The sequence below is a fragment of the Leucopleurus acutus genome, assembly GCF_964270905.1.
Source record: "Leucopleurus acutus genome assembly, chromosome: 15".
Taxonomy (NCBI): domain Eukaryota; kingdom Metazoa; phylum Chordata; class Mammalia; order Artiodactyla; family Delphinidae; genus Leucopleurus; species Leucopleurus acutus.
The window spans coordinates 67524954-67544922 of record NC_139157.1 but is presented as its reverse complement, the minus strand read 5'-3'; the positions used below and the strand labels follow the sequence as shown (position 1 = coordinate 67544922).

Genomic DNA, 19969 nt, shown 5'->3' with positions numbered 1-19969 from the left:
GTATGACCACAGGCCTTAAGTGTTACTCAGTTTTGGCAATAACACGGCCAAAAGTACCTTGGTAAAAATGGCAGGAAAACTACTGCTATTGAATACTTTCTGGAACCCTAAGTCTGCAGTTTCGATGTGATTTGTTGGTAACAATGCATGATTTTTAACATCCAGAAAGTTGCTAGATGGGCTCACTAGAGAGCCCAGCAGTGGTCCTGAAGCACTCTGTCAGCAAGTGTGCAGGATAAAATGCCGTCAGCAACTTAATAGTTTTTGCATATAAGTAAAGAGACTTTTGGCTTCCATGACAGTTTGTGAGGTTTTTAAGTTTTTTTTCACTTTTTGAATCTGCTTTCAACAAAGAAATACCCATGTCCGCTCTGATTACTGCAACATGAGACACTGAAAACTTGCCTCTCCACTCACAGTACTACAGAAAACTGAGCAATTATTCAATGAATATGGCACACTAATCTAGATCTGCTTCCACTGCTTTCTCTCAATTTCTCACTCATCTCCATTTCTTTCTGTTTTATTCATCTATGGGGATCTAAACTTTGTCTTTCTAGCCTCAAAATACATGAAATCACTTGGAAGACAGAGTAGGCACAGAAGTCTCTCTTCTGTTTATGAGAATTAGGGTCCTTTTGAAATAGAAAACAGCTTTGCTTGGCTCCATGAAACATCTTAAGTCACTTCTCATTTATCTTTTCTTATACTCTCTTCCTCCTTCTCCCCAGCAACTATGACATCACATCACTTTCTTCCCCTCCAAAGCCACTCCGAGGACTACCATCAACTCAGGGGCAGGTAAGCTTCCTCACCATTGCCTGCACTGCATCAATGTGGCAAATGGCAGCATTAGCTGGACAAGTCCTACCCTGCAGCAGTGTCTGCCAAACTATGAGTTGTGACCCATTTTCCAAACAGAGAAGTTAATTTAGTGGGTTGAGACCCACATTTAAAAACTAAATCAATGGAAAAATAAACTGAACAGAATGGAAAATCATACTTATTTTGAAACTTTGGTTTATGTTGTGTGTGTATAAATACACATATGTGTATGTGTGCTGGAACTCAATGAAAGTACACTTCTTACATTCCTACAGGTCATGGTGGTAAGTTTGGAAGCCGCTAAACTACAATACTCAGTTCTAGGCCTGCATCTATATCTGATGTAATACTTCAGATATTTTAGAGATTTAAAATATGGATGTTAAATAATTTCCTTTAGTAAAAAGTGTTGATCTAATGAGCCACACATTTTCTAAAACATCATCAGTCAGTGAACAAATCAGTTTTCCTAGTTTTCTCAGTATTTCCTAAGAGACCCCAAATAAATACTTTATCTTTAAATTTAATTTACCCTAAAAATTAAAATTGACACATTATTAGGCATTTCAAAGATATTTTTAAGTAACAAATAACAATCCAAGCTCAATATACCTAAAACGGAAAAGTATTCTACTTTTTTTAATTTAAAAAAGTCTGAGGGAATGGTTTGATGGATTTTCAAATATTTCAAAAATGAAGAGATCACTATTTCTTTGCACTAACGGAATATGTATATGAATACAAACACCAATTTTACACCAATTTTATATTTCCTGGGCTGTAAAGAGACTTAAAAATTGAAGCTCAGAAAGCCTAGAGTATGAGACTGTGACTAATGGCACCCAGTCCCTCAGCAGGGATGGAACCAAGTTCTGAGGCAGAGAATAACCCAGCTGCACTGACTATAAAATAACTGCCTCAGAATAACGGTTATATTCCTTACATTTCACATATGGCTGCTGCATGGAATTCATAGTTAAAATACAAAAGACATTCAGCCATTCCGCAGTGTCAAAGTGAAAACTGTATGTTACTCAGCCTCACAGCTTCACACACTTCTTGGGCTGTCTGAACTGCAAGAGGCAACTAATACCAAGCCCGGTGGAGAGGGACAGCCCTGTGGCTCTGAGACTTTCCATAACAATCCTTGAGTTGATTAAAAGTGATGTTGACAAGCTTCAATCCTTCTTGGTTTTATGGATTATGGCTGGTAAGTGGAGCCTCCAGGACTAGAACCCTATGAGAATAGCACTGAGATTTTTACTGCACCGTAAAATGCTTTAGAAAACAACACAGAATAATAGGTATAAAATGTAAACTACTGGGACTTCCCTGGTGGCTCAGTGGTTAAGAATCTGCCTACCAATGCAGGGGACACGGGTTCGATCACTGGTCCGGGAAGATCCCACATGCCGTGGAGCAACTAAGCCCATGCGCCACAACTACTGAGCCTGCGCTCTAGAGCCCGCGAGCCACAACTACTGAGCCCATGCGCCACAACTACTGAAGCCCACGTGCCTAGAGCCCACGCTCCGCAACAAGAGAAGCCACCACAATGAGAAGCCCTTGCACCACAATGAAGAGTAGCCCCCACTCTCCCCAACTAGAGAAAGCCCGCGCGCAGCAACGAAGACCCAATGCAGCCAAAAATAAATAAATTTTAAAATAAATAAAATGTAAACTATTATTTAAACTTGACCATGTCTATAAAACTAAACTATGAAGAATAGAATTATATACGCACTGAATTAAGATAAAGGTATTATGCAAAGATATACAGAAATAACCACCCCTCCACCCCAAAAAAGCTTCTGACAACTTGAAAGCATACAAATAAGAATTAAGTAAAATTTTACTTTTTTCAAAACTTCCCTTTTAAATTTCAAAGACTACATATAAAGATATAATGAAACATATCTCTTACTTAAGAAAACCCTAAGTCACACACAGCCCAGTACATCTAGAAACTTATCTTAATCTCAATAAAGTTGAAAGAAGTTAGTCTTGGATGAGGGTGAAATCTACTTCATTTACAGCACTAAACAATAGCTGTGGATATGTGAGGCAATCCTTTTCTTACTCTGTATTACAACTCATTATAAAATGATCAGTGTTGGGCTCCCCTGGTGGCACAGCGGTTGAGAGTCCGCCTGCCAATGCAGGGGACGCAGGTTCGTGCCCCGGTCCGGGAGGATCCCACGTGCCGCGGAGCGGCTGGGCCCGTGAGCCATGGCCGCTGGGCCTGCGCGTCCAGAGCCTGTGCTCCGCAACAGGAGAGGCCACAGCAGTGAGAGGCCCACGTACCGCAAAAAAAAAAAAAAAAAGAAAGGATCAGTGTTTTATTTAGTTTATCATATTTTAGTTTAAAATAAGAAAATAATCATGTATGTTTAAAATCAAGTTCTTCAGATGACAAATTTCCCATGAAAACTTATTCTGATGACTTTCAGAAGATGTTAAGAAATATAAAAGGTAAACTTGGGATAACTTCCTCTAAAAATAATGAAACCTGAAACTAGCATGAAGATGTACTGGTCTAAGACTGTAATGAAGTCCCATGTTTGTATACACTGGTATCTTTACCTAGGGCTTGGACAGAAAACTAAAACTAAAAGATTAATCATGGGAGAGGGAGGGAGGGAGAGACAGAGAGAGAAAGAGTGGTTGTAACAATTCATGTTATATGCTAATAGTACATACATCTATTGTCACGCTATAGCAAATTTTCTGAACTCATTTAACACTAGCCCAAATATCCACCATCCTTTTTGTGTTTTCCTTTTTCTCTTTCTGATCTTTATAAATTGGAGCTCCTTTTTAGAAATACAAATGTAAAATGCCACTTTAACAAATGTAGCCTCTAGCACCAAGCCACTCACACTTAGTCCTGTGATGTTAATAAATGAGAATTCCTTTTCCTAAATATTCAAATGAACAATTTTCTATCTTGATTTATAAAAAAAAAAAATTCAACCAATACTCTCTTAAGAAAGCAAAACAGTTTCCATTTATTAAAGGTCATATCTGATATCTATGCCACACAATACAGTATCATTACATTTAGTTGAACAGCAAACGAATACTGGTATTTCATGTCCAGAAGAAGTCAGATGCAAGGCAAGGGGCAGGGAATGAACCTTAAATTTCTAGCCTGATCTCAAGCATTTAAACTATGATTTTTAAAAATTGTTTCCCAATTAACTTACAAGCATTCTAATTAGGTAGGGATCTATACAGCATTTTCATAAGAACCACAGGAATTATAGAAGAACTTCAACAATTAATGAGGATAAGAAATCCTTTTACAGTACATGAGAGAAACCTTTCCCATAGCAACATCAAAGGAAAAAGATGGCCTAAAATAATGGACTTTTTTCTATTGAGTTGATTATCTAGGCATAAAGGGTTGACAAAGGATTGACCTCTGTCACTGGGCTTGTTAGAAAGGGCTTGGATAAAGAAAATCATATGTTAATGAATCAGGTGAGTGATGGAGGAATCACCCTCATACATACATACTCTTATGTTTTTGACACAACATGTAACACACACACACACACACACACACACACACACACACACACAAATTCTACCCTTCCTTAAATATATCAGATAAGCCTCTCACTTTTTCATTATTTCAGTTATAATACAGAGAAACAGGATTTTCCAAACCAATGGACAGAAAAAAAATTGGGCTTTTAGAAATGTTTCTGCTGAAACTTATTAGAATTCCTGCCTCTACTGGAGAATTTGGTGAACAGGATAGTGAGGGAGGTTTATGAAGAGACTCTTGCCAACTCCACTTGTGTTCCAGGGATGTTAAAAATAGAATTTAAAAAAATGTACCTGAATGCTTATCATTACTTAGGGAATCAGAAACGTTCAAGAGGGTCCACAACTTAAGACCCTAATGTGGACTTTTGAGAGTGTCTTAAGTTAAATTAAGGAAGGTACTTAAAGAAGTGCTGATGCTATGGTAGCTAAAGAAGGTTTTTCATTTTAAAATGTCAATAATGTGACTAAACCGCCTCAGTATTAAATATCTTATATGTCCTATTCAGGCTCAGTCTATTCTGAAAAATCTTTGTTTTTCAAAGCATAAAAATAGGTCATATATGTAGGGGGAAAGGCATTCAAAATCACATCCAACAAATGAATGTGAGAAAAATAATTAACTCATAGAGCCAAGAAACAATTGTGAGGAAAAATCCAATACTAAACCAAAAAACAAATCAAATTTTACAGGTCTGTCAGAAAACATTAATAAAGTTAAAATAACAAAGGAAAAGGATGACTGCAAACCTTTCTTTTTATTTACTGCCTTGAACATTCATAATACTATTCCACTTTTTACAAGAAAGCCTAGTTGGAATCTGTGCTTCAACCCTCAACTAATATTGCTATAAAAACAATCTTTGACAAAAAAATTGAATGCTTTCCCTCTAAGATCAGGAATAAGGCAAGGATGTCTGTTCTCACCATTTCTAATCAACTTTGTACTGTAGGTTTTAGCCAGTGCACTAAAGCAAGAAAAAGCAATAAAAGGTATCAATATCAAGATCAGAAAGGAAAAAGAAAACTGCCTCTTAGTAGATGACATAATCATTTATGTAGAAAATCCTATGAAATCTACAAAAAAGCTACTAGAATTACTAATTGAGTATAGTAAAGTTGTAGGATTTAAAGTCAACACACAAAATTTAATCGTCTTTTTATGTACTAGCAAAACAATCGTAAAATGAAATAAAAAATACTTTTAAAATAGCATCACAAATATAAAATATTTACAGATAAATTTACTTTTAAATGTGCAAGACCAACACACTGAAACAATGGAATACTGCTGAGAGACACTAAAGATCTAAATAAATGGAGAAATATGTGGCTTTGATGAATTGTAAGATTCAATACTGCTATGATGTCATTTCTCTTCAAATTGATCTCCAGATTCAACGTGATCCAAATCAAATTTCCAGCAGGTATTTTTACAGAAATTGACAAAATGATTCTAACATTCACATGGAAATTAAAGGAACCCAGAGTAGTCTAAACAACTCTGAAAAAGAACAAAGTTGCAGGATTTACACTACCTGACTTCATGACTTATTCTAAAGCTACAAAAATCAAGACAGTGTGATATTGGTGGAGGGATAGATACATAGGCCAATGGAACAGAATAAAGAGCTCAGAAATAGATTTACACACATATGGTGAATTGATTTTCAACTAAGATGCAAAGGCACTTCAATGGTGGAAAGGATACCCTTTTTAACAAATGGTTTAGGAACAACTGGATATCCACGGGCCAAAGAAAGGTTGGGGTGTAGGGGGACAACATTCCTCTATGCCTTGAACCTTGCATCATATACAAAAATTAACTCCACTGGACAATAAACTTAAATGTAAAACCTAGAACTATAAAGATTCTAGAAGAATACATAGGAGAATACTCTTTTAGCCTTTGGACTAGGCAAATATTTCTTAGATCAACAGTAAAAGCAAGAACCGTGAAAAAAACTAATAAACTGAACTTCACCAACATTAAGAATTTTTGCTCTCTGAGGATCCTGTTAAGAGAAATCCCATATCTGATAAAGGGCTTACATCCAGAAGATATATAAAGAATGTTCAAAACTCAACGGTAATAAAACAAAAAACCCAATTAAAAAATGGCAAGTTTTGAACACACACTTCACTAGAGACGTACAGATGGCAAATAAGTACATGGGAAGATGCTCAACATTATTAGTCATTACAGAAATGCAAATTAAAACTCCAATGAAATACTATATACCTATAAGAATGACTAAACTTAAAAAGACTGACCATACCAAATGTTGATGATGATATGGAGGAACTGGCAATCACCCTGCTCGTGGGGAAATAGTTTGGTAGTTTCTTAAACAGTTAAAACATACAACTGCCATTTAACTCAGGCATTTTGGTCTTAGGTATTTACCCAAGAGAAATGAAAATATATGTCCATACAGAGACTTGTACACAAATGTTCACAGCAGCTTTATTTATAATAGTCAAAAAGCAGAAACAACCCAAATGTCTCTCAACGTGTGAAAGGATAAAGAAACTGTGCTAAAACCATATAATGAAATACTACTCAGCAATAAAAAAGAATGAACTACTGAAGTGTAACAACATGGGTGAATCTCAAAATAATAACACTGAATGAAAGAAGCTAAAAGAGAGAGAGAAAGAAATACAGTATGATCCATTTATATAAAATTCCAGAAAGTGCAAATTAATCTATAATGATTAGATCAGTGGTCACCTGGGGACTGAAAAAGAAAAAGGAAGGGCAGGACGGGGGAGTTCAAAGGGGCACAAGGAAACTTTTAGGGGTGATGGATATGTTCATTACCTTGACTGTGGTGATGGTTTCACAAGGGTATGTCAAATTGTACAGTTTAAATATGTATATTTTACTGTATGCCTATTATACCTCAATAAAGCTGTCAACAAATTCTATTGGTAAAAAGGGTAATGTGGCTCTAAATTGTACTCTTCTTAACTAATCACTAAAGTGCAATGGTCAAAATTAACGCTACTAAGGGCAAGATTATTAAACTAGTCGATTCACTGAAAAACTGAATTACTTTTTCATCAGAGATATGCAAAAACAAATGAAATTAATAATTCACATTCCCAAATTTTTGTGATAGTTATTTGCATGGTTTTGGTGGGTTCTGGACGAGTGAACTGTATCTAGGGAAAATATACTAGAAAATGAACAACCATACCTTGATTTGTGCAAAGGGTCTTTCATAACCTCCAACATAGAGAAGGCCAACATTCTGAGGAAGTAACCTACAAAGGAAAAAAAAGCATTATTTATAAAATACTCTTCCTTAAATATGAGGTTGTATAATTACCAAAATTTGTATAATAGATCCTGACTATGAAAAAATTAATATCTATGCAATTATTCTTGTCTTTTTGCACGATGGAATAGTAACCAGCAAAGGAATAATTCTTATACTTCAGAAGATGATGGGTAAATATTGAGAATGGCAACTTAAATGTAAAACAGTCTAACATACTAGTAATTCTAGCAAAATTACTACATAGGGGAGAATTAAAAGAAGCAATGCATATATTTAAAAATCTATAAAAGTTCAATTCAAGAAACACTCACTGTGTGTCTATATTATGCACTATGGAGATAATACAAACCTAAACAGTTCAGTCCCAAAATTTAACAGGAAAACCAGATACACAACCCTAACAAAAGGTGGCCTCTGATAAATGCTATTCTAGAGGTATCTGCCATTGCAAAGTAGTGGAGTGAGAGATACCTTCTATGGAGGGAGCTGGAGAAGCCTGAAGAGGAATTTAGGCTTAACTTTTAAAGGGTTGGTAAGGCAAAGGGAGAAATTTTAAACTATACCCTGAGAATGCAGAAGATTTGAAACCAAAAGTAAAGAAGTCTGGCTGAAGTAAGGGATAAGTTAGTCAGAGATGAAAACCCGAAGAAGGTTTGGAATGGGCCATGAAGAACGTCAAATGTCTTATCTTTATTTCATAAGTAATATTTATTTTTTTGTACAGACAATAAATGCACATGGAAATAAAAATCAAACCATCTAGAGGGTGGAGATAAAATGGTTACCTTCCCTGCATCATTCCTTCCTTCCTATTTAAAGAGGGCTATCATTCTTGACTACATTGAAACACTGTGAATAAGGAAATACCATCATTAGAACTATGCTTGTGGAGCATGTAGTCGTGCTGGGTATGAGAAGGTCATAATTAAATTAATTACTTTACGGTATCTTGTAATCACTGTCACCGGGTGACAGTGTGAGATGGTTGTATGATTACTGAAGAGGAGAATACACCAACCCAAAATACACCACTTTGACATGTGGATTATTTTAAGCTGAAGGCAATCAAGACCTAGGAGACTCAGGAAAACTTTTTACCTCTCTTGTAACTGCCTAAAAGAACTTAGATGGGGGGCCTGGCCCAGAGAGAGAGCTATTACCATAGATAACGTTTTTATCTGAAAGACCAATCTGCATGGCAGGGCAGACTTCTAAATACAAAACATCTGTTCTTCTCATCATCCTGTGAGTTACCCTCCTCCCCTTTGAAGACCCAGGCCCTTATCCCATTCCTTAGCACAGGATGGCACATAAGCCTCAACTGCTCGACCTACCCTTGAGTCTTGTATCTTTGGGGATCCCGTACATACTAACTTAAATATGTTTTTCTCCTGTTAATCTGTCCTATGTCAATTTAATTATTAGACCAAAGAACCTAGAAGAAAAGAAGGGGAAATTTTTCTACCCCTACTTAACCTTCCACTGACTTGGTCTAGTAAGACTCATAAAGTTCACTGTTAAAGCACCTTAGATTTTATGAAATAAGGTAGATAGATATTCCATCTCCTAGGAACACCTCTGTTCCCTACATTCTTTAAAGGCCTATAAAGTACTGAAGGCCAATAAAGGAAAGCTAATAGCTGACAAACACAAAAATAAATTAAACCAATTTAGCAAAAAGCTACAGTACTTAAGTTCGGCATGTGAGTGATACTTACAGTTATGCCTTTTAGCATGTTGTTGAAGGTTACAAACATGACTAAAGGGATATTTGTTCACTGGATGCAAGTAGAAAGCATAAGAAATATCCCCAAATCTCAACTAGGAAATGGAGAATTTCTTCACCATCATTTGACAAATAAGAAATTAATCAAAGCAACAAAACTTTAAATCTCTCACAAATTGCTAGTATCACAAATTTAATGTTAGTTTTATATAGCAGTGGTAATTTATTTCCTATATAACAAATGATGACAAAAAGCTTCATAAACCTCTTTTAGAAGAATAGTCACTGTTCATACAAATACATGATAGAAAAGGAAGAGAATAAAAGCTGGCTGACATTTAAAAATCAGTATGCCTCTAATTACTATTCATATGCATTTTAGGAAGCTTGCCAATATACTATTCAATGTGTCCTCCCCTTCCTCCAACTTGCCTATCTAATAACTACCTTCTAAACAAGAAATATCTTAAATATGGTAGTTACACAGCATATACATATTTCGCTTTTTAAATACTGTTCTTTCTCATTCATGTCCATATTATTCCTTACATAAATTACATTACCACCTTCGTTTGAGTGGGTTTTCATAGGTATCATAATTTAAGCGTTTGTTATGTGTAAAATAATTAGTACTTTGAGAACATAAATTCCAACTTCTAAGATGGAACGTTTCCTAAAATGCTTTTACCTTTCAAAAAATTATTATGCCAAATTGTATACATAATTATTGTCAAACAATAGGCACCATTTTATTATGACAGGGTATTTGTATATAATATAGCATTCACACATTTTAAATCCCCAGGGTAAAGGCATTAATTCAGCATTTACAGATGCATTATAAATATATGTTAAAATAAAAAGCATATGTTAAAATAAAAACCATGACGCATTTAGTACCAGATAATTGTTTTGTCCTTCTATTAGGTGAACATTAATATAACATTTATACAAATGCTAATAACTTCCAAAAAATTTGCTTGTAACTAAATGCTTCTACGGCTACCAAAGAAATTTTTAGAGTAAGAAGGCATTGCTGAGAAAAAGCTAAGAGAATTCAGCACCACTAAACCAGCGTTACAACAACTGCTAAAGGAACTTCTCTAGGCAGGAAACACAAGAGAACACAAAACACAAATTGACCTACAAAAACAAATCCAAAACAATTAAGTAAATGGTAATAGGAACATACATATCGATAACTACCTTAAATGTAAATGGATTAAATACTCCAACCAAAAGACATAGACTGGCTGAATGGATACAAAAACAAGACCCGTATATATGCTGTCTACAAGAGACCCACGTCAGACATAGGGACACATACAGACTGAAGGTGAGGGGATGGAAAAAGATATTGCATGCAAATGGAAAACAAAAGAAAGCTGGAGTAGCAATTCTCATATCAGACAAAATAGACTTTAAAACAAAGACTTTACAAGAGACAAAGGAGGACACTACATAATGATCAAGGGATCAATCCAAGAAGAAGATATAAGGATTGTAAATATTTATGCACCAAACATAGGAGCACCTCAATACTTAAGGCAAATGCTAACAGCCATAAAAGAGGAGATCCACAGTAACACAATCATAGTAGGGGACTTTAACACCCCACTTTCACCAATGGACAGATCATCCAAAATGAAATAAATAAGGAAATACAAGCTTTAAATGATACATTAAACAAGATGGACTTAATTGATATTTATAGGACATTCCATCCAAAAACAACAGAATACACATTTTTCTTAAGTGCTCATGGAACATTCTCCAGGATAGATCATATCTTGGGTTACAAATCTAGCCTTGGTAAATTTAAGAAAATAGAAATCGTATCAAGTATCTTTTCGACCACAACACTATGAGACTAGATATCAATTACAGGAAAAAACCTGTAAAAAGTACAAACACATGGAGGCTAAACAATACACTACTAAATATCCAAGAGAACACTGAAGAAATCAAACAGGAAATCACAAAATACCTAGAAACAAATGACAATGGAGACACGACGACCCAAAACGTATGGGATGCAGCGAAAGCAGTTCTAAGAGGGAAGTTTATAGCAGTACAATCCTACCTCTAGAAACAAGAAACATCTCAAATAAACAACCTAACCTTACACTTAAAGGTATTGGAGAAACAAGAAAAAAAAAACCCCAAAGTTAGCAGAAGGAAAGAAATCATAAAGATCAGGTCAGAAATAAATGAAGAAAACAATAGCAAAGATCAATAAAACTAAAAGCTGGTTCTTTGAGAAGATAAACAAAATTGATAAACTATTAGCCAGACTCATCAAGAAAAAAAGGGAGAAGACTCAAATCAACAGAATTAGGAAAGAAAAAGGAGAAGAAACAACTGACACTGCAGAAATACAAAGGATCATAAGAGACTACTACAAGCAACCATATGCCAATACAATGCACAACCTGGAAGAAAATGGACAAATTTCTTGGGAAATCACAACCTTCCAAGACTGAACCAGGAAGAGATAGAAAATATAAACAGACCAGTCACAAGCCCTGAAATTTAGACTGTAATAAAAAAATCTTCCAACAAACAAAAGCCCAGGACCAGATGGATTCACAGGTGAATTCTATCAAACATTTAGAGAAGAGCTAACATCCATCCTTCTCAAATTCTTCCAAAAAATTGCAGAGGAAGGAACACGCCCAAACTCATTCTATGAGGCCACCATCACCCTCATACCAAAACCAGACAAAGATGTCACAAAGAAAGAAAACTACAGGCCAATATCACTGATGAACACAGACACAAAAATCCTCAACAAAATACTAGCAAACAGAATCCAACAGCACATTAAAAGGATTATACACCATGATCAAGTGGGGTTTATCCCAGGAATGCAAGGATTCTTCAATATATGCCAATCCATCAACGTGATACACCATATTAACAAACTGAAGGAGAAAAACCATATGATCATCTCAATAGATACAGAAAAAGCTTTTTACAAATTCAACACCATTTATGATAAAAACCCTCCAGAAAGTGGGCATAGAGGGAACTTACCTTAACATAATAAAGGCCATATATGACAAACCCACAGCCAACATCATTCTCAATGGTGAAAAACTGAAAGATCAGGAACAAGACAAGGATGTCCACTCTCATCACTATTATTCAACATAGTTTTGGAAGTCCTAGCCACAACAATCAGAGAAGAAAAAGAAATAAAAAGAATCCAAATAGGAAAAGAAGAAGTAAAGCTGTCACTGTTTGCAGATGACATGATACTATACATAGAGAATCCTAAAGATGCTACCAGAAAACTACTAGAGCTAATCAATTAATTTGGTAAAGTAGCAGGATACAAAATTAATGCACAGAAATCTCTTGCATTCCTATACACTAATGATGAAAAACCTGAAAGAGAAATTAAGGAAACACTCCCATTTACCACTACAACAAAAAGAATAAAACACCTAGGAATAAACCTACCTAAGGAGACAAAAGACCTATATGCAGAAAACTATAAGAAACTGATGAAAGAAATTTAAGATGATACAAACAGATGGAGAGATATACCATGTTCTTGGATTGGAAGAATCAACACTGTGCAAATAACTATACTACCCAAAGCAATCTACAGATTCATCGCAATCCCTATCAAACTAGCAATGGCATTTTTCACAGAACTAGGACAAAAAATTTCACAATTTGTATGGAAACACAAAAGACCCTGAATAGCCAAAGCAATCTTGAGAAAGAAAAATGGAGCTGGAGGAATCAGGTTCCCGGACTTCAGACTATACTACAAAGCTGCAGTATGGTACTGGCACAAAAACAAAAATATAGATCAATGGAACAGGGTAGGAAGCCCAGAGATAAACTCACGCACATATGGTTACCTGATTTTTGATAAAGGAGGCAAGAATATACAATGGAGAAAATACAGCCTCTTCAATAAGTGGTGCTGGGAAAACTGGACAGCTACATGTAAAAGAATGAAATTAGAACACTCCCTAACACCATACACAAAAATAAACTCAAAGTGGATTAAAGACCTAAATGTAAGGCCAGACACTATAAAACTCTTAGAGGAAAACACAGGCAGAACACTCTATGTCATAAATCACAGCAAGATCCTTTTTGACCCACCTCCTAGAGAAATGGAAATAAAAACAAACAAATGGAACCTAATGAAACTTCAAAGCTTTTGCACAGCAAAGGAAACCATAAACAAGACAAAAAGACAACCCTCAGAATGGGAGAAAATATTTGCAAATGAAGCAACTGACAAAGGATTAATCTCCAAAATTTACACGCAGCCCAAGCAGCTCAATATAAAAAAAACAAACAACCCAATCCAAAAATGGGCAGAAGACCTAAATAGACATTTCTCCAAAGAAGATATACAGATTGCCAACAAACACATGAAAGAATGCTCAACATCATTAATCATTAGAGAAATGCAAATCAAAACTAAACTACAATGAGTTATCACCTCATACCAGTCAGAATGGCCATCATCAAAAAATCTACAAACAATAAATGTTGGAGAGGTTGTGGAGAAAAGGGAACCCTCTTGCACTGTTTGTGGGAATGTAAATTGATACAGCCACTATGGAGAACAGTATGGAGGTTCCTTAAAAATCTAAACATAGAACTACCATTCGACCCAGCAATCCCACTACTGGGCATATACCCTGAGAAAACCATAATTCAAAAAGAGCCATGTACCACAGTGTTCATTGCAGCACTATTTACAATTGCCAGGACATGCAAGCAACCTAACTGTCCACCAACAGATGAATGGATAAAGAAGATGTGGCACATACATACAATGGAATATTACTCAGCCATAAAAAGAAATGAAATTGAGTTATTTGTAGTGAGGTGGATGGACCTAGAGTCTGTCATGCAGAGTGAAGTAAGTCAGAAAGAGTAAAACAAATACCGTATGCTAATATATATATACGGAATCTAAAGAAAAAAAAGGTTGTGAAGAACCTAGGGGCAGGACAGGAATAAAGAGGCAGACATAGAGAATGGACTTGAGGACACGGGGAGGGGGGACGGGTAAGCTGGGACGAAGTGAGAGGGTGGCATGGACTTATATACACTACCAAATGTAAAACAGATAGCTAGTGGGAAGCAGCCGCATAGCACAGGGAGATCAGCTTGGTGCTTTGTGACCACCTAGAGGGGTGGCATAGGGAGGGTGGGAGGGAGACGCAAGAGGGAGGAGATATGGGGATATATGTATACCTATAGTTGATTCACTTTGTTATACAGCAGAAGCTAACACAATATTGTAAAGCAATTATACTCCAATAAAGATATTAGAAAAAAAATGGCGGCATTGCTGGAAAAGAAAAAAAGAAAGGAAATCTATTAGAGCTTTCGACAAAAGTAAAGATAGGCAAATCTAATGTTCATTTTGCTTCAATTTCCCAAATACAAATATTAACAAATATCTATTCTGGAAAGAAAGCTGCAAAATTATTTCCAGAAAATTTTCTCACATAAAGTAAAATTAAAACTTGGCAGGTAATAGAAAGATTAATTAAAAGAACCTCATTCACCATCATTCACTGACGATATATCAGGCTTACAAAAAATTGCTTTAAAAGGAAATTGAGTGTATAATTATTTCAAATTAAAAGTTAAAAAAAGGCAAAGGGGATCTTTCTAAAAATAAGCTACATAACTCAAAATTAACTGTTCTGTCTACAAGTCCTAATTACATTACCCACTAACTGATACACTTTTCAACTGCAAAAATACTTTGAAAATACTTTCAGTATCATGAATACTGACTGACAAATAAAATCCCACTTCGAAGCCAATGAGCAAATTCTCCAAAGAGCAGACTACATCCAGTATATTTCATACAAGAAAAAAAGAGAAAGTAAATGCATCTAATATGGGATCACTAGGGCCCTTCTGAATTTGAGAAAATGCACATTACTGAGAAGGCCTACATTATTCTTTGAGACTTCTAGTAGAATGTAGGTAAAAACAGCATATGCCATTAGCCCCAGATGAAACTTGAATTAGCAAATGAGTGAGTTTATTATTATCCTTACAGACTTTTCATAGCCTACACTTTTCTGATTTGCTTTCTAAACCCTGGTATAGGAGTAACAAAATGCTCTAGACTTTCATGAAAAAAATGAAAAACCACCACCAACAACAACAACAATCGGATGGTTAAATGAAGAATCTGTGTGCCGGTAGAAATAAATACATTCCTAGCTCTGACAACTGAGAGGGTCTGTAATGACACCCAGCAGCAACAACCGTGCGGAGGACCTAGATCCGTGTTTCCAACCATCAATCTTCACCAATTAAAAAACAAAAACAGGGCTTCCCTGGTGGCGCAGTGGTTGAGAGTCCGCCTGCCGATGCAGGGGACGCGGGTTCGTGCCCGGGTCCGGGAAGATCCCACATGCCGCGGAGCGGCTGGGCCTGTGAGCCATGGCCGCTGAGCCTGCGCGTCCGGAGCCTGTGCTCTGCAACAGGAGAGGCCATCCGCAACGGGAGAGGCCACAGCAGTGAGAGGCCCGCGTAGCGCAAAAAAAAAACCCAAAAAACAAAAACACCTGGGCTCTTTGGAGAAAAGGCTGATTTCTGGACTGAGGGGGGAAAAGTATAAGAAGTGCCTGGAACATCTCGTGGTACTGGGAAGTAAGGAGATAATGGAAAAGTGATGAGAGCATGCCAAAAAGACACAGATGTTGAACTGAAGGCGTTCCCAAGGACCGAAGCCAAAACAGCAAAATAAAATCATAGTGCTGGATTATAACCCATGGAGTAAAATATTCCTAAATCCTTAATAATATAAATAAGTATATGAGGAAGAGGGGACAGTGGTTCTTTCCATTTCAATCCCTATTAATGCACTGAAAAAGAATGAAGGAGAAACAGTCAACATGGCAGCGGCGGCCGCAGCGGCACCCGGGGCCTCGGGTATCTTGCAGGCCGGCCGCGCTCGCTTGGTGGCCGCTTGCTGTGCGCGGCTCGGCCCTGGGTGGAGGCTGTCCGGCTCCTGGACGGTCCCGCGGGTCGACCCGGCGACCTGGGCTCGGGGCTGGACACCCACGGCCGGGGGTGCGGCCTGGCGGAGGGGCTACAGCTCTGAGGTGAAGACGGAGGACGAGCTGCGGGTGCGGTATCTGGAGGAGGAGAACCGAGGAACTGTGGTGCTTGGAATAAACAGAGCTTATGCCAAAAATTCATTGAGTACAAATCTAATAAAAATGCTTTCAAAAGCTGTGGATGCTTTAAAATCTGATAAGAAAGTACGGACCATCATAGTAAGAAGTGAAGTCCCAGGGATATTCTGTGCTGGTGCTGACCTTAAGGAAAGAGTCAAAATGAATTCCAGTGAAGTTGGTCCTTTTGTCTCCAAAATAAGAGCAGTGATTAATGAAATCGCTAATCTTCCAGTGCCAACCACTGCAGCAATAGATGGACTCGCTTTCAGTGGTGGACTTGAACTGGCTTTAGCATGTGATATAAGAGTAGCAGCTTCTTCTGCAAAAATGGGCCTGGTTGAAACAAAGTTGGCAATTATTCCTGGTGGAGGGGGCACGCAGCGACTGCCACGTGCCATTGGGATGTCCCTGGCCAAAGAGCTCATCTTCTCTGCACGTGTGCTCGATGGCCAAGCAGCCAAAGCAGTGGGCTTGATCAGCCATGTTCTGGAACAGAACCAGGAGGGGGATGCTGCCTATAGAAAGGCCTTGGACCTAGCAAGAGAGTTTTTACCTCAGGGACCTGTTGCAATGAGAGTGGCAAAATTAGCAATTAAGCAAGGGCTGGAGGTCGATTTAGTAACAGGATTAGCCATAGAAGCAGCTTGTTATGCTCAGACTACTCCAACGAAAGACAGACTTGAAGGTCTTCCTGCTTTTAAAGAGAAAAGGACCCCTCGTTATAAAGGAGAGTAGAAGAAAGAGAAATCTTTAAAACGCCAGTGTAATAAGTATACTTCTGGAAGTATCTTTCAGATTCACATATGCCTCAGCATCTGGAATCCCAGCGACCAAAGTGAAGAGCGAGTTATCCATATACTGAATTAAGTATCTGGAGTGGACCCCTATGTGTACTTGTTCAAATGTGTATCGTCATTTTCATTCAGATTTATAAAGCTAATAGTGTATACTGTCAAAAACGCCAATTCAAAATTAGGTATACATTTTTAAATACCTCCTGCATACGAGGCTTTCTGTTCTTAAATTTTTTAATGTGAATAATTTATATATTGCACACGCTAGGAAAAAATATTGATTGTATGTCTCCTGTGCTACAGTATGAAAATAAAATTATTTCCATGTACCAAAAAAAAAAGAATGAAGGAAATTGAAATTCACCATATTTGAAATATTTGCCTAATTGAAATTGAAAAACACCACAGTAACGATTGTTGCAGGCAAAAACCATTGAAAAATACTAAAACTACAAGAGGAAGGTAGGATGAGAAACCTGACATCTGCCTAGTCTCAAAATTTCAACCCAGAAGACACTTACTAATCATAAACATAGCAACTTTAAAATCCAGCAGACTCACTTAACCAAATAATCAAAATTACCAACATGAGCTCCCACCCCCAACATAATGCACCTAGAAGAGCACACTGTTGCTTTCGTGGTGTGCCTTCCTAAAAATACACCCCCCCAAAAGATCACACTAAGGGGCGTTCTATATAATAACTAGTAGTCTTCAAAAAGTGTCAAGATCGGGCTTCCCTGGTGTCGCAGTGGTTGAGAGTCCGCCTGCCGATGCAGGGGACACGGGTTCGTGCCCCGGTCTGGGAGGATCCCACATGCCGCGGAGCGGCTGGGCCCGTGAGCCATGGCCGCTGAGCCTGCGCGTCCAGAGCCTGTGCTCCGCAACGGGAGAGGCCACAGCGGTGAGAGGCCCGCGTACCGCAAAAAAAAAAAAAAAAAAAAATTGTCAAGATCATGAAAAGTGAAAGTGAGGTACTGTCCCAGATTATATTAAGATTGCGTAAAGGAGACATGAAGCCAAATATAAAAGAACATAGGGTTGAATTTATGTAAGGTTCAAAACCAGGCAAAACCAAACCCTAGTGTTTAGAATTGCATACCTGAGTAACAAAAGTATAAAAAAGAGCAAGGAAGTAAAAATCACAAACTTACAGATAATGGCTATCTTTGGTGGGAGAGAGAAATTTGTGAATGAGAAATAGCATGCTGGAGGCATCTAGGGTGCTGGCAATATGATTTTTTTTTGTTCTGAGTAGTAGTTAAATGTATGTTGGTTCCATGAAATTTCAGTAAGCTGTACATTTATGTTTTATGTACTTTTCTGTATGTATACTTCGTACTATAAAAGGTCTTAATATAAAAAGTCCAAAGAAAAAAACCAACATAAGCAATCACTGAGAGAGTAAGAGTGACTCCTAAATGAGGGATACAATATTAATTGGTATATTAACATATTTTAATATTCCTGTAAAAATAGATGAGTATTTTAAGAGATGAGCTTCTAGGGAATCCACAAGTCACTCATCCTCTTCTTAGTACTAGAGCTACAAATTCTATGGCATAAACATAATATGAAAACACAGAACTCACATATCTGGGCATAATGGTTTTAAATAGAAAGGCAGTAAAATTAAAAAAAACAAAAAAAAGGAACATAAGTGCATTAAAAATGTATAGACAAATTTTCCAGTCCCAGCCAAGATAAGATGGTACCTGAGAGAAGGGAAACAAATGAAGTCCTACCACTACCCCAGCCTACCACCTGGACCCAATAAAGACTAACATATTTACTATCTGATCCTTTGGAGAAAAAAATGGCCAGTCCCATTTCAAGACAAATGAAAGCATATGTCTACGAGAAGACTTGTTTCCTAGTCTCACAGCAGCTTTATTTATAATAGCCAAAGATTGAAGACATCTCAAATGTCCATCCATACACAGGTGAACGGATAAGTAAATTGCGATATGTCTATACAACAACAGGCTGCTCAGCAATAAAAAGAAACAAACTACTGATACATGTAACAACATGGATGAATCTAATGTTGAAAGAAGGTGGGGGCGGGGGAAGACCACCACAGACACATACAGTGTATGTTTCCATCTACATAAGATTCTAGAAAATGAATACCCCAAAGCAGTGGTTGCCAGAAAAGGGAGTGAAGGGTGTGGGAGGAGAGAGGGAGGGAGGGATTAACAAGGGGAAGGAGGAAATTTGGGCGGGGGGGGGGGGGGGTGCGGCTGATGGACATGGTCATCATCTTATTCCGGGAGTGGTGATTTCACACTTAAAAATCAAATTGCACACTTTAACTAAGTGCAGGTTATCATATATCAAATACTCCTCAATAAAGCTGTAAAAAATAATGTACAAACTTCATCTTCAAAGTTTTGCTAAATATATTAAAAAAGGAAAGTACAAATGTTCACAGGCCATATCACAAACTGGGCCTACAAATAATTCTAAATCAACCCACCCTGATCATTCTAAATGGAGAGTTGGTTTATTATTTTAAGACCTGCCTGTGTAAACATGAAGCAAAAAGTCTGAAAAGTGGTTTTTAACAGGGAAATCATCAAACACATATAGCTCCCC

At 37.2% G+C, this 19969-nt stretch overlaps 2 protein-coding genes across 2 annotated transcripts in view; one reads left to right on the top strand and one right to left on the bottom strand.

Moving 5' to 3' along the window:
• Nucleotides 1–19969, bottom strand: part of RNGTT (RNA guanylyltransferase and 5'-phosphatase) — a 218660-nt gene that overhangs the window by 42864 nt on the left and 155827 nt on the right. Inside the window, exon 14 of the mRNA XM_082855531.1 lies at nt 7581–7647. Within this exon, the coding sequence (XP_082711657.1) occupies nt 7581–7647 (67 nt within the window). The remainder of the gene's footprint in view (nt 1–7580; nt 7648–19969) is intronic.
• On the top strand, nt 16293–17446 carry LOC309972052 (methylglutaconyl-CoA hydratase, mitochondrial-like; the record flags this gene model as incomplete). Its single annotated transcript, XM_082855490.1, has 1 exon — nt 16293–17446. The coding sequence occupies one exon, from the start codon at nt 16293–16295 to the stop codon at nt 17310–17312; it is 1020 nt and encodes a 339-aa protein (XP_082711616.1). The 3' UTR covers nt 17313–17446.